General features: G+C 42.1%; 1 protein-coding gene across 4 annotated transcripts in view; it reads left to right on the forward strand.

Moving 5' to 3' along the window:
• The first annotated feature begins 5,730 nt into the window (after positions 1-5,730).
• Positions 5,731-14,176, forward strand: part of RASAL2 (RAS protein activator like 2) — a 147,568-nt gene continuing 139,122 nt past the window's right edge. For all 4 annotated transcript variants that reach the window (XM_035121311.2, XM_035121312.2, XM_060276605.1 and 1 more), the window contains exon 1: positions 5,731-7,772. In XM_035121311.2, the coding sequence (XP_034977202.2) occupies positions 7,172-7,772 (601 nt within the window). In that variant the 5' untranslated portion in view covers positions 5,731-7,171. The remainder of the gene's footprint in view (positions 7,773-14,176) is intronic.

Genomic DNA, 14,176 nt, shown 5'->3' on the forward strand with positions numbered 1-14,176 from the left:
GCAGTGAGGGAGAAGAAGAAGCTACACAACTACAAGAAGAAGCATTTAAGGGATCCTCTCTTGACTTTGACCATTCAAGGCTCTTGACTTTCCTCAGGTTCTGAGTTACTAATGGTGTGCTTCAGGGACTGGACTCTAATAATTTCCCATTAACCTATGACAGCCTTTAGGAATCTTAGATCTGGGCACTCCACAATTTGAGCAATATCACTGCAATCAGCTTAGCCAGGTGTGTTGCAGATGAATGTGCAAATGGTTTAATTGCCTTGGTGAATGCTTCACTGGAATGGAATGGGGGACTCGAGAACGCCATCTTGAAAGTGCTTCTGTGCCAGCTATACTTATAGTAAACCTGAGCCATGGACTATGGACTCTTCTTCACAACCATAGAGAAAGTTACTATTTAATCAAAAGGCGAAACAGTTGTGGCTTTTTGGCTTTTTCCAATCCTGAAGAGGACACATTGAAACTGAAAAAGTGACCTTTGCTTCCACGTCTCCTAATTATTTCCACTCAGCTGCTCTACTGGCATTAGTCATCTCCATGGGACAGCAGATTGTGTCTCTATTGTTTGACTGTCCTAATCTCAGCACCACCTTTTAGTATCGTTGCCAAAAGCTTGTACAAAAAAAAGGGATTTATCTTGATTTGCCTCCTTGACTTGGTGAAAGCTTCAGTCAGCACTGTATTCCTGGTTCCAGGTTGTTCCAGTGAATACCAAATCCTGCTTCACTACTGGCTTGCTTGCCTTCAGGTCCACTTACTTAGAGTTCCTCTGAGTTAGCAAAGGCATGGATCTATATTGACCCTGTTCTCATACAAAAATAATGACTTCATTCTCTTTGCTGGAAACTGGCAGTAAGTATTTCTTTCCATTCTTATAAAATGCTTGGATAGAAACAACAACAATGAGCCATGCATCAGACAGCAGACTCCCTTGAGAACTGAAGATACCAGAGACGGATTCCATCCGTGATGATAAATACTTTGGCTACCTGTTTTGAAACACTCCGAAGCCATGTTGGGGCTATAAACTGAAAGTACTGTAGTATGATACCCAGCCTCTGTTAAAGTAAGCCAAAACCTATCAGTCTTTCCTTACTGTTCTATTCTCAGTAGGTGAAAGCAACAAAAGCCAAATCCTATGCAAGCATGCTTACTTTTTTTGGAGGGGGGTTGGGGGGGTGGATTACTGAAGTCAATAAGATCTCAATCAATCTTTATTGCGGACAAAGACCAGACAGCAAAATTAATAACAGCAACGTATACTACATCAGCAAGGGACGCGGGTGGTGCTGTGGTCTAAACCACTGAGCCTCTGGACTTGCCGATCAGAAAGTTGGCGGTTCGAATCCCCGTGACGGAGTGAGCTCCCATTGCTCGGTCCCAGCTCCTGCCAACCTACAAGGTTCAAAAGCACGTCAAAGTGCAAGTAGATAAATAGGTACCATTCCGGCAGGAAAGTAAACAGTGTTTCCGTGCACTGCTCTGGTTTTGCCAGTAGTGGCTTAGTCATGCTGGCCACATGACCCGGAAAAACTGTCTGCGGACAAACGTCAGCTCCCTCGGCCAGTAAAGCGAGATGAGCGCCACAACCCCAGAGTTGTTCACAACTGGACTTGATTGTGGTCAGGGGTCCCTTTACCTTTATACTACATGAGCACCAAGGGGTGGACACAGTAGACAAAATTTAAAATTCCCTATAAACTTGTTTGCATTAAAAATAGCACTCCTTCAGCTAAAATCTATGATCCAGAGTTTAAAGTCTAACCTTTAAACCATTTCCTAAATGCAAGAGTGGGACGCGGGTGGCGCTGTGGGTCTAAACCACTGAGCCTAGGGCTTGCTGATCAAAAGGTCAGTGGTTCGAATCCCCGCGACGGGTTGAGCTCCCGTTGTTCGGTCCCTGCTCCTGCCAACCTAGCAGTTCGAAAACACGTCAAAGTGCAAGTAGATAAATAGGTACCGCTCTGGCAGAAAGGTAAACAGCATTTCCGTGTGCTGTTCTGGTTCGCCAGAAGCGGCTTTGTCATGCTGGCCACATGACCTGCAAGCTGTATGCCGGCTCCCTCGGCCAGTAAAGCGAGATGAGCGCCACAACCCCAGAGTCCGTCACGACTGGACCTAATGGTCAGGGGTCCCTTTATCTTTAAATGCAAGAGAGCTGCTAGTACATGGGTTGCCAACATGAAACTCTCTAGATGTTGTTGGACTACAACTTGCATGATCCCTGATACTTAGTCATTCTGGCTCCAGGGACACCTGGAGTTTGTAAACAATAAGCACAATTTGCAAATGAGTCTTTTTAACTGAATGAAATGCAAATATATGTGGAATTTTCTGTGTGGCAGGGGTAAGACTAGATAAATTGTGTGTGCAAGTAACTTTAAATCAGATGAGGACAGCCTCCCCTAACCTGCTGCTACTCCTACATAGAGCTACAATCCAAAATATCTGTCGGGAAGCAGGTTGAGGAAGGCTGGATTAAGAGATGAGGAAGGAGAAACCTGACCACTGGTCCTGTTAGCTAGGGATGATGGGAGTTGTAGTCCCAAAACATCTGGAGGGCCAAGTTTGCCTATGCCTGGAATCATACAACCAGCAGCAGATACTGGATGTTAAATGAAGCTGATTTTAAGATGTCAAAGTCATGCTGATCTAGATAAGTGTGTCATTTGGCCTTACACAACCCAGTTATTTGGGAACATTGGATGAAAAGAATAACACCCAAGCCAAACTTCAGTTGTGAGGAAGGGCCACTGGGGAAGAAAAGCCTCGTTGTGCTGTCTCCCACTAGCAGTTATTTTGTTGAATCTAGCCCCTTATTTTTGATTACTTTGTACACTGCTTATATGCCAACATGGCTTCTAAGCAGTATATAGTCAATTAGAAAATATAAATGATATAAAATAAAATCAATTATAAAATCCATACATCATTAAAATAACATACAATAGCAATTCCATCAGAGTATTAAAACATCCTTAATTTAAATTCATAATAAAGGAAGATTGTCTAAAAGCATGACAACTAAAACGGTTTAAAAAACAGCTAAAAGCAACAAAATCAGAAGTTCAGGATCAAGGGAATGCTTGCTAAACAGCTGTGAGTTCAGGAACTAGTTGCGTGCCAATATTGACAAGACCTCTTGAAATTCAGCTGGGAGGGCATTCCGGATCACTAGTGCCCAAAATGTAAAAGCCCTTTTCCATGTCACAACAAGTCAATAATGAATTATGGTCAGCATCAGGTTCGAGAAGACTTCCAGAGAAAACATACAGTACCTTGATGAAAAAAGTATAGGAAGCGATAAACAATTGTTGCCCAACTATCCCAGGCTTTGTTTGATGCATCTTCAATTTCAGTTAAATGAAGGGAGTTGAAAAATATTTCCTTTTGACTTACTCCTACAGCTGATTTTTATTTTAGAAAATAGCGATATCATGAAATGGGTCTCATCAAAGGACTTCCCTGCATACCCAAAACTGCTTGCATTTTGTAGTTCCTGGATTGTTGCCAAGTTTTTTTGTCAAGTTCTGAAACCAGGCACAAGACAGTCAGTTGCCTCCTAAGCCTCATCATTCCATCTTGTATCTTCTAAGTCTCCATCTACATATCACACAACTATAGGGATTTCAGTAGGACCCAAGCAAGATCTTTGAAGGCGGGAGGTGGTGGCTATATACAGGCTATAATGCAGGTTACAATACAGGCTGGATACATCCTAAGAGGATGTGAGTACAGTGGTACCTCTACTTACGAATGGAGCTCCGTCCGCCATCTTGGATGCGGATTAGATAGGATTTTTTCTACTTACGAATTTTTAGATAGGGTTGTTTCTACTTATGAATTTTTTCTCCCAATGTATTCCTATGGGATTCGACTTACAAATGTACGTTCGGAACCCATTAAATTCGTAAGTAGAGGTACCACTGTATTGGTATTTCCTTTCTTCTTGTATGAGTCTGGCTTGCACTGGTTGAGAGTCCAGAACCACTAATCCCAATTGTAGAGCTTTCTAGAATGTCCTGTTGGTAGCTGAAATGAGTTTTCCAGATGTGATGAAAGTAGAAAATTTCAATAGGAAATTCGGTATGGTGCAAGCAAGCAATTTTTTATTCTTATAATGTGGCCTAGAGAAAGAAGTTTGAGAATCTCAGAGCTAAGCATTCTGAGATGGTAGCTGGTACATTAATCATGCCTTGGTTAATGAATGTTTTGACCAGAAATATGGTAAAGTTAGCAGCCAGATATGAGGAGAACCATTCTTCCTGACCACTTCACTTGGAACGTACCAGTTGCCAGGCTCAGTTTTTCAGTTGATAGTGGTTACTGAGCACTTGATAGGAGCTCATTATTTTCACCTAAGTTAGGGTTTCTCTGAGGGATGGTGATTCATTGTGATAGATTAGAGTGAGCCTGTTGATTAACTTTAAACTAATACTGTATTGCTTGGCTAATAGTCCATTGAAGTTATGTAATCGAGTGAACAATTCATATAATATGTTTGCCAAGGGTGCACAATGAGATGGTTATATTGAATATTCCAGTCCTGCCGTAGATGCTCAGATAATATAACTCCACAGAGAAAAAAGTATACCAAGCAATTCTTCTGCATATTCCACTTACATCCAAAGCCCACCCCCTTGGTTATGTTTGAAAGTGACTGATTTTTGAGTCAAGAGTAGTCATAGTACCAGGTGACCTAGACTGTTGTCAGTCTTAAAACTCTTCCGGGGGTGTCTTGCAGCCACTCTCAGATTAGCCACCCCTCATTTGGGTTGTGGCTGCCTCCACAAGTGAAGCTGTTTTGTCTAGAACAATCTATTAAACAAACTATTTTGATAATTTCTTAGTGTACAATGGTAGTGGCAGCAGCTGCCTGTCTACATCCACTCAGAGATTAAATTTAGTTGGTCTGAAAAGGGTGTGAAAGGCAACAGATTCTTGCTTCTAAAAGCAGTTACACCAAAGCACACATGGGAACACATCATTTATTTCGATAGAAGCTTGTATCAATTAAGTGATTGATTTAATAAGGTAGCTTTTAAAAGAAAACCTATTAATATTAATGCAAATGTAATCTTGTCTAAGGCTTTGCCGCCAGGCTTGCTTAACAAAGTCATATGGACCAATTTTCATGCATCATTGTGTGATGCTGAGTAATCCAGACTAAACCACAGCGAATATGGATGAGACAGTAGTGAATCACTATTAGAATACTTGGAAACAACATTTCCCAGCAGAAATATGCCAATTTTATTTCTCTTCCGTTTTTGATTTTCTTTTTCTCACTGACTCTGATGAATTGAATTGACTTTTGTGCTAACTTTTCCTTTTCTTTTTCTTTTTTTTACATAGAACCAATAGAACCAACAAATAAAAATATTTTCTTAAAAACTAGAAAAGAATCTTTAATCTTAGTTAAACATTAAAAAACTTCCCTATACAGGGCTGCCCTCCTTGGCTTGAGGTTCGCATAACTCCATACCCTCCAACATTCCTCCGATGAAAATGGTGATGTCCTAAGGAAAAGCGGGACAGCTTCTGTAAATCTGTGACTCTCTCTGGAAAATAGGGACACTTGGAGGAGCTGCGTTAGGCATTTGTGGCTATCTTGTAAATAGCCCTGAGTTGATTGCTGGTGGGAAGAACCAAGTAATAGATGGGTTTTTGTGTGTGTGTGTGTGTGTGTGTTTTTTTTTTTTTTTAAACTGCCTGTTTAGGATACAAAGTTCAATAATGTGCACTCGCGCACACAAATGAACTAGTAAGGATTGTTACAATATTATTTGTAATGCTAATCTATCCTATTCTATCTATTGCGTTTTGCAAGCAGAAGGCCCCACATTCAGTGGGATCTCAGATATTTCTTCCAGCAAGGGCTGTTTTCTGTGCCCATTTTCTGGTGGGAGAGGGAAACCAAATATAATGTGTGGCCTTGCTTGAAGAGAATATCCTAGAGGCTTCAACAGCATCACTATGCAACTGATAAAAAAGCGATAGCTTAAGAATCTGTGATGGTTTGGTCTGTTTTTATTAGTCTGCCAAACTGCATCATTCTTTCAAATAACCAAACTCTTTTTCTTTCTTTTTTATTCTGCAATGTTTGCCAAGAGCCTGTCAGCCTTTCCATTTGCAACCCCATATTTTCTGGGGTTTGTGAGCACATTGTTTCAATCTGGTCTGAAACTTGGCTCGTGCCCATTAGCAGATATGTTTTCTTAGCAAATTTAATATGGTAAGCTGTTCCTTAACTTGTTGAGGTGGCCGTTTTTCTTTGACTTAACTAGATAGGGGGTATTGCTTTCCAGTCTACTGACTCCAATTAGATTTATGAAAACAGAAACCCTGCTCACTTTAAAAATATGCACATTCCCATGTTTCGTTTGCCACAAGATCTGGCCTCAAGAGTGGTCTGCTTCTTTACTTTGGTCAGTGATTGACTAAACACCACCTACCACCCCTCGCTTAACTCCTCCTCTGTGCATATTTTCCTTTAGTGTATTTGCAGTGTTCTTCGTTTCAGCTGCTCTTTCCTCTCCTTTCCTTCATTCAATTCATATGCATCGCTGGAAGAATTGCTGCATTGAGTCCTCATGGATTTGGCATTACTTCTAAGTGCTATTCTGGATCTGAAGATAGGGATGGTAACAACAGCTATAGATTAACTTGCTCAAGGACTGAACTGTATCCAGCCACTGTTGCTTTGAAACCCTCATCTTGATGCATCCTATTTTTATAATCAAGACTCTTGTGGGTGTCACTTTAGTTCTACTCGATCTTATGTGGAAACTAAAGGTACTTTCACTCTCTATTTTTAATTCATGGTCACAACATGAGAGGCAGAAGCACAATTTGCCCGGCACTTAATTGGTGGGATTTTTTGTTCTGTTTTTTCTTCTTCTTTTTGTCACTTCCTGCCTGAAAGTCTGCAGCTGAGATCTGAAACCCAGGAACTGAAAATTAGCACCACAAGCTGTCTCTTAATCACAAGAGAGAAGGATCTTTATCTGGATGCCAACTGTGCTTCACTATAAACACAGAGTTGATGTGAGATGATGTAGAATTGAGTCTGAATGATACCTGTGCAAGAAGAATGTTTGCTACCACTGGAAAGAAGTTGCTTGGGTGGTAATCTTAACAAGTAGGAGCATGTGCACTGAAGTAAATGCAAGGTGAGGTAGCTGAAATTGAAAGGTGGAAAATGAATGTGTTTAAAAAGCGCCCTAGTCCCCCTGTACTTTTTCAGAGATCTGTGTCGGTGCAGGATGGCGATTCTACAAAAGTAAGAGCTAGTTTGAAGGACTATCATTGGTGCTATCAAGTGAGAAGCAAGAGGACGTTGGAAGAAACAGATTTGGATTTAGGGAAGCTGCTTGGAACTTACCGATGGCAGACTCATCCCAGACTTCAATGGAAAGTGGCCAAGAGGCCAGATGCCGCAAGGACTGCCGAACAGCCTTTGACAGTGTCCCCGTTAATTGCTGACAGTCACCAAGAAGACCCAGAAGAGAAGGCTGTCATGCCAGCGACAAGGCCATTTCGGGTTCCTTTCTGCAGATCTTTATCTGAACCTGCCCCACACTGGAAAGAGAGGAACACAAAGCCACTTCTGCAACCAGAGTGTGGGGAGCAGAACAGTTATTTTGTGCGTGGCTTCTTTTCTACCGTCTCCAGCAGCTTTTCTAAGGCGCTGAATCGGAAGGGGGAACATAATGCTGCCGTGAAAAATGAGCGAGTGGAGAATAGTCAGATGGATTTGACTGAAGGTATTATTTTTCTACTTTCCCTAATGTTCTGTAAGGGTGAGTGAATTACTTGTTTCATAGGGATTGTGTTAATGTGCAGTCCTGTGCGGTCCCCCCCCCCCGGAAATAGCCAAAGTTTTTCTGCATTTCCATTGGTCATTTTGTAAAAATAAATAGTATGAAGAAGCTGATTTGTGTTCTCTGATTTGGTGGGCAGCTAGCCTTTCCTCTCCAAAATATTACAGTAACTTATCAATAGCTGTTTAGTGTTGACCTGTTTGTGTAGCACAGGCAGTGACCCTTTTGCGCAGATTCAAAGCATGCACGGCTGTGCACGCATGCATTGCCACAAACTCAAAAGTGGCAGGAAAAGGAGGTGGGGATGTTAACATGCTTATATGTACTCTGCCATCACACCCAAACCAAGGGTTGCATGTATGGTATATACTGAATACACGAAGTAATACAATTTAGTGGAGTCATACCATCTAGTTATGTAGTAAGAAGGTGATTTAATAATAATAATTTATTATTTATACCCCACCCATCTGGCTGGGCTTCCCCAGCCACTCTGGGCGGCTTTCAACAAAATATTAAAATACAGTAATCCATCAAACATTAAAAGCTTCCCTAAACAGGACTGCTTTCAGATGTCTTCTAAAAGTCTGGTAGTTGTTTTTCTCTTTGACATATGATGGGAGGGCGTTCCACAGGGCGGGTGCCACCACTGAGAAGGCCCTCTGCCTGGTTCCCTGTAACTTGGCTTCTCGCAGCGAGGGAATCGCCAGAAGGCCCTCGGTGCTGGACCTCAGTGTCTGGGTAGAACAATGGGGGTGGAGACGCTCCTTCAGGTATACTGGATCGAGGCCATTTAGGGCTTTAAAGGTTAGCACCAACACTTTGAATTGTGCTCAGAAACGTACTGGGAGCCAATGTAGGTCTTTCAGGACCTGTGTTATGTGGTCTCGGCGGCCGCTCCCAGTCACCAGTCTAGCTGCCACATTCTGGATTAGTTGTAGTTTCCAGGTCACCTTGAAAGGTAGCCCCACATAGAGCGCATTGCAGTAGTCCAAGCAAGAGAAAACTAGACCATGCACCACTCTGGAGGGACAGTCCGCGGGCAGGTAGGGTATCAGCCTGTCTACCAGATGGAGCTGGTAAACAGCCGCCCTGGACACAGAATTGACCTGCGCCTCCATAGACAGCTGCGAGTCCAAAATGACTCCTAGGCTGCGCACAGTTACCCCATTCAGGACCAGGGAGTCCTCCACACCTGCCCGCCTCCTGTCCCCCCAAAACAGTACTTCTGTCTTGTCATATCCCAGTTTGTTATTAATCAGCATAAACATGGTTGTTTCGATTGAGGGATTTTTACCTGGGTGTTATGCTGTTACAGCAAAGGTGATTGGTGCAAATGCTTGTCAGGAGTTCTTAAACCTTTGTAGTGTTTTCTGTTACATTTTACTACTGCCACTATGGGGGCAACACTGATGGAAATGTTTCTGCCGTGATTCAGCAAATCCATAGGCCCAGCTTAGAGAGAGCCATATTTACAGTTAAAGGTTTTTCTGAGCTTTCCGCTATCCTGTAGCCACTTGGGTTGCAAAAGAGGCAAGGTACATTTCAGTTTAAAATGTTCAGTTGAGAAGAAAGCCGGCTCATTCAACTTCAAAGAAACAATTCTTAAGTGTTTCTCCCTGTTTTCATTGAGGTCTTGTGCCATCAGGAACAACCAGTAGCCCTTAGATCCTGGCTGGGTTAGGTCCATGGCCCAGTAAACATGCTGCTCTCACTTTGTAAAGGACAATAGCCAACTAGGTGGTATGCAACAAAATAAGGAGTTAGCTTATAGTGCCGCTTAAAGTGGTGGAATTTTTAATTTTTCATAATATTTTCAATTACTATTCTTTTCACATATTTCACTTAATGTTGTTTTTATAGAAGGACATCCCATTGTTTGGAGCAGACCGTTTAAAATTAAAAAACAGGAATCATACTTGAGTGTGATAGCTATCTGCACAAGAGTATTAGAGCACAGTGTGTTAAAGGAGACCAGATGCCTGGCATTTGTAATGACACGATGACATTTAAAGCTTGCAACTGGGAAGCCAAAGGCACAGAGGAAAATAATGCTCTCTTTAAATTGCACACTAGGCGCTGAAACTGAACCAGTTCATCATCTGAGATTTATGGCTTTGTAATCAGTCAGCTAAACTGATGCTCGCTAAGATGCCAAGCAGAGGAAAGTTGTAAAGGTTTGTCCAGTTGGGATTGCATTCAGCAAACATTCTAATCCCCAACTCTGGATTTCAGATAAATCTTCTACACTGATAATTTTAAAAAGGTTCCTTAAAAAGAGAATCAATCTAATTTGAACTGTTACTGATTCAGCTGTGAAAAATGGCTCTAAAGTCTTCCATTTAAAGATCCCTGAATACTTTCGATTATCTCATTAAACTGTTGGAAACATCTGGAAACCATTGAATCCATTGCTGGACTGGTCCTCTGCAATCAAAAGTCCTCTGATTATTATGAGCAGCTATGCTGACATGGGCATTCAAAACCTCTTAATTACAGTCTAGTGTGCTCTTGTATTGGGTAACCCTACAATTACTAGAAATAAAATAGCAACCATCAAAACCAGATATGTAAGTGCTTCTTTTTGGCTATTTGTTCTCTGCAAAACATTATAACGCCCTCCCATTAGCTGTCAAAGAAATAAACAACTACGGTATATGACATTTAGAAGACATCTGAAGGCAGCCCTGTTTAGGGAAGTTTTTAATGACTGATGTTTTAATGTATTTTTATTCTTTTGTTGGAAGCCACCCAGAGTGGTGGGGAAACCCAGCCAGATGGGCAGGGTAGAAATAAAAAAAATCATTAATAATAATAATAATAATAATAATAATAATAATAATAATAATAATTTGCGAAATCTTCCAAAGCAATTACTCTATTCCGAATTTTAAAATGGAAAGCGTAATGCTGGTGGTCAACAAAAGAGGTTTAAAGACTGTCTCAAGGCAAATCTTTAAAAATGTAGTATAAACACTGACAACTAGGAAACACTGGCCTGCAAGCGCTCCAGTTGGAGAACAGCCTTTACCAAAGGTGTCATGGGCTTTGAAGACACTCGAACTCAGGACGCAAGGGAGAAACGTGCTAAGAGGAAGGCACGCTTGGCAAATCCACACCGAGATCAACTCCTGCCCGGAAACCAATGTCCCCACTGTGGAAGGACGTGCAGATTCAGAATTGGCCTCCACAGTCACTTACGGACTCACTGTTAAAACCGTGTTTATGGAAGACAATCTTACTTGGCTACGAGTGATCGCCAAAGAAGTTTATTTGTGTGGAGGGGCACCAGTTGGGGACCACTGTCCTAGAGGCATTTTATCAACTGCTGTTGTCAGTGCATCGCTGGGCTGCATGGATCCTTCGGTAGATCCACCAAAGCTGCTTTTATGGTTTGCATAGAGAATGTGTAATAGCCGGTGGAGGTGGCATGTCTTGTGTGTATGTGCTCCTCTGATATGGAAGTGGTATAAAACATTGTGTAGTTTTGCCTTGGGTAAGGTGGCAGCCATCCAGCCACTCTTCAGAAGGGGTGTAATTGAACAATGATGCAGAACTGCTAAAACCACCAGAAATTGGTTTTATGTGGTCTTAAGAAATACGGCTTCTAGATTCAAAAAGGGAATATTGGGATTCAGCCTGTTTTGGAATGCTGGGATCCAGCCTTGTTGTTGTTGTTTAGTTGTTTAGTCGTGTCCAACTCTTCGTGACCCCATGGAGCAGAGCACGCCAGGCACTCCTGTCTTCCACTGCCTCCCGCAGTTTGGTTAGACTCATGTTGGTGGCTTCGAGAACACCGTCCAACCATCTCGTCCTCTGTCGTCCCCTTCTCCTAGTGCCCTCAATCTTTCCCAACACCAGGGTCTTTTCCAGGGAGTCTTCTCTTCTCATGAGGTGGCCAAAGTATTGGAGCCTCAGCTTCAGGATCTGTCCTTCCAGTGAGCACTCAGAGCTGATTTCCTTCAGGATGGAGAGGTTTGATCTTCTTGCAGTCCATGGGACTCTCAAGAGTCTCCTCCGGCACCATAATTCAAAAGCATCAATTCTTCGGCGATCAGCCTTCTTTATGGTCCAGCTCTCACTTCTATTTTATTTTATTTTCCTGATTGCTGAGAAATACATTCTATATCATCATGTGGTTAGATGATATACAGTAGTAGTGTTATCCCATCATTGCTTTGTGAAGGTCCTGTCTAATCTAAAAGCTGAAAAAGAAATGAGATAGCATTCAGCAAGCAGGTTCATTTACACAGGTACATTTTATATTATAGCTTGGTTGTTAGAGCATGAAACTCTTCATTTCAGGGTCAGGTGTTCAAGCCCCATGCTAGACAAAAGATCCCTGCATTGCTGGGAGTCAGACTAGATGACTCCCGGGCACCTTCCACCTCTGCTATTCTATGATTGTATTTTGTTAACCAATCTGTTAGAATCATAGAATTGTAGAGTCGGAAGGGACCCCAAGGGTCATCTATTTCAACCCCCTGTAATTATTATTTTGCTTCCATTGGAGAAAGGTGTGGCCTGGAGATCAGCGGGTGGGTGTCACCCTCTTGTCATGGTCAGATCACTTCCTTGTAAAGTTTTGACTTACAGCTCTGATCCTCTTCTGCAGGGGTGGTGGAGCAGATTAAGATGATATGCCCCCAGAGACTAATGGAATCTAGTGAATTCTGAATGCCCCGGAGGAGTTTTCAGTAGACAAAGCAGGTGACTCTGTTGAAGCCATTGTCAACAGATGTTCCTTAAGGTCCACAAACAACAATATTCTGGAGATCCCGAGCCATAAGGTGGCTAGATTGGCCTCAACTAGGGCCAGGGCCTTTTCAGTATTGGCCCCAACTTGGTGGAACGCTCTTTCACAGGAGACCAGGGCCCATGCGGGATTTGTCATCTTTCAGCAGGGCCTGCAAGACAGAGCTGCTCCGCCTGGCCTTTGGGTTGGACTTAGTCTGACCCCTGTGTTTTCCTCCCTCGTGGCTTGGATTTATGGACTACTTAAAATCAGGCCGCATTTTAAACTTAAATTTTAAATTAATACTGTATTTGAAACTGTATTTTAATCAATTGCTTTTTATGTTTTATTGTAATTTTATTGGTGTGAGCCGCCCTGAGCCCGGTTTTGACTGGGGAGGGCGGGGTATAAATAAAATTTTATTATTATTATTATTATTATTATTATTATTATTCTTTGTGAACAGCTCTGGACATCATTGACCCAGCATGTCATTGTGAAGCCTATTCTGAACTTTGGTACACCAGGCAACTAAGACCAGACAGCTAGCACGCCAGTGGCAATTATATGAAACCATGGATTAATATCCTGGCTGGTTCTGGAGCCGTTAGCCATCGTTTCCTGTTTTGGATGAATCAGGAAACTGCAATTAAGGGAAGATTTCCTGTTTTGTTTGCACTGGCTACAGAGGGGATGTACTTCAAAGGGGTTGCATTCTCATTGAGACCCTATAGGAATGAGTGACAGTCCTGGAAAGTTGCTTCCCACATCCTGTAGGCGTATTCCGTCACGTTAGTCCTACCTGCAGTCCGAAGTGATACAGCCCAGATACAGGTATCAGATTACCTCCTCAACAAGATCTAGACAGAAATGGTGACAAAATGTGTAAAGCTGTAAGGCAACTCGGGAACTAACTGATCCTCAGTTCATAAAGGGAGAGAACATTTTGAAGTACTTTTGAAAGAGCTTGTTTCAGTTAACAAGTTCTGAAACCACAAGCCCCTATAATAAGAAGGTATAGTGGTCGCCTCAACAGAAACAGGATGAGGAACAAGACAAGCAGGAACTTTCCACTCTGATCTCTATTTTGGTTTTTTTAAGAATGCCATTGAAACCAGAAAAAAGTTCCAAAATGCATGCTACTTGTTGTTTTTAATCGTTTTTTCATTCTCTTTTAAGCTCCAGGTAATGTTTTCAACTCTTTCAACAGACTTGATATTTTAAACCTGCCAGGATCATGGGAAACCTGGAAGCAAACGAGGTTATATCATATACTGATTCCTCTTGGCTGCAACAAGGCAATTTCTCTATCAGTAATGCGATGATGGCATTTCCCGGAGAATGTTTTCCTCCTGCTGCTTCCTCAGGACAAAGCAAAAACAAAATTATGAACACTTTTAAAATCATTCAAAGTCAGCTAGGCCATTTAATCAGTGTATGCTGTCTCGTTTGACCTTAGCTGGGCAGAGTGTTGCTGTGGCAGGCAGTCTTGCTTTCCTGGAGTTCTATTTACAGATTTCTATAAAGCCAACATACTATTTTTAAGGCAATCTGGCAACTGTACTCTCAGCTTGTCACCACCTGTAATTTCAGTGGGGAATCTTTAGACTCA

This window comes from Zootoca vivipara, chromosome 7 (assembly GCF_963506605.1).
Source record: "Zootoca vivipara chromosome 7, rZooViv1.1, whole genome shotgun sequence".
NCBI lineage: Eukaryota > Metazoa > Chordata > Lepidosauria > Squamata > Lacertidae > Zootoca > Zootoca vivipara.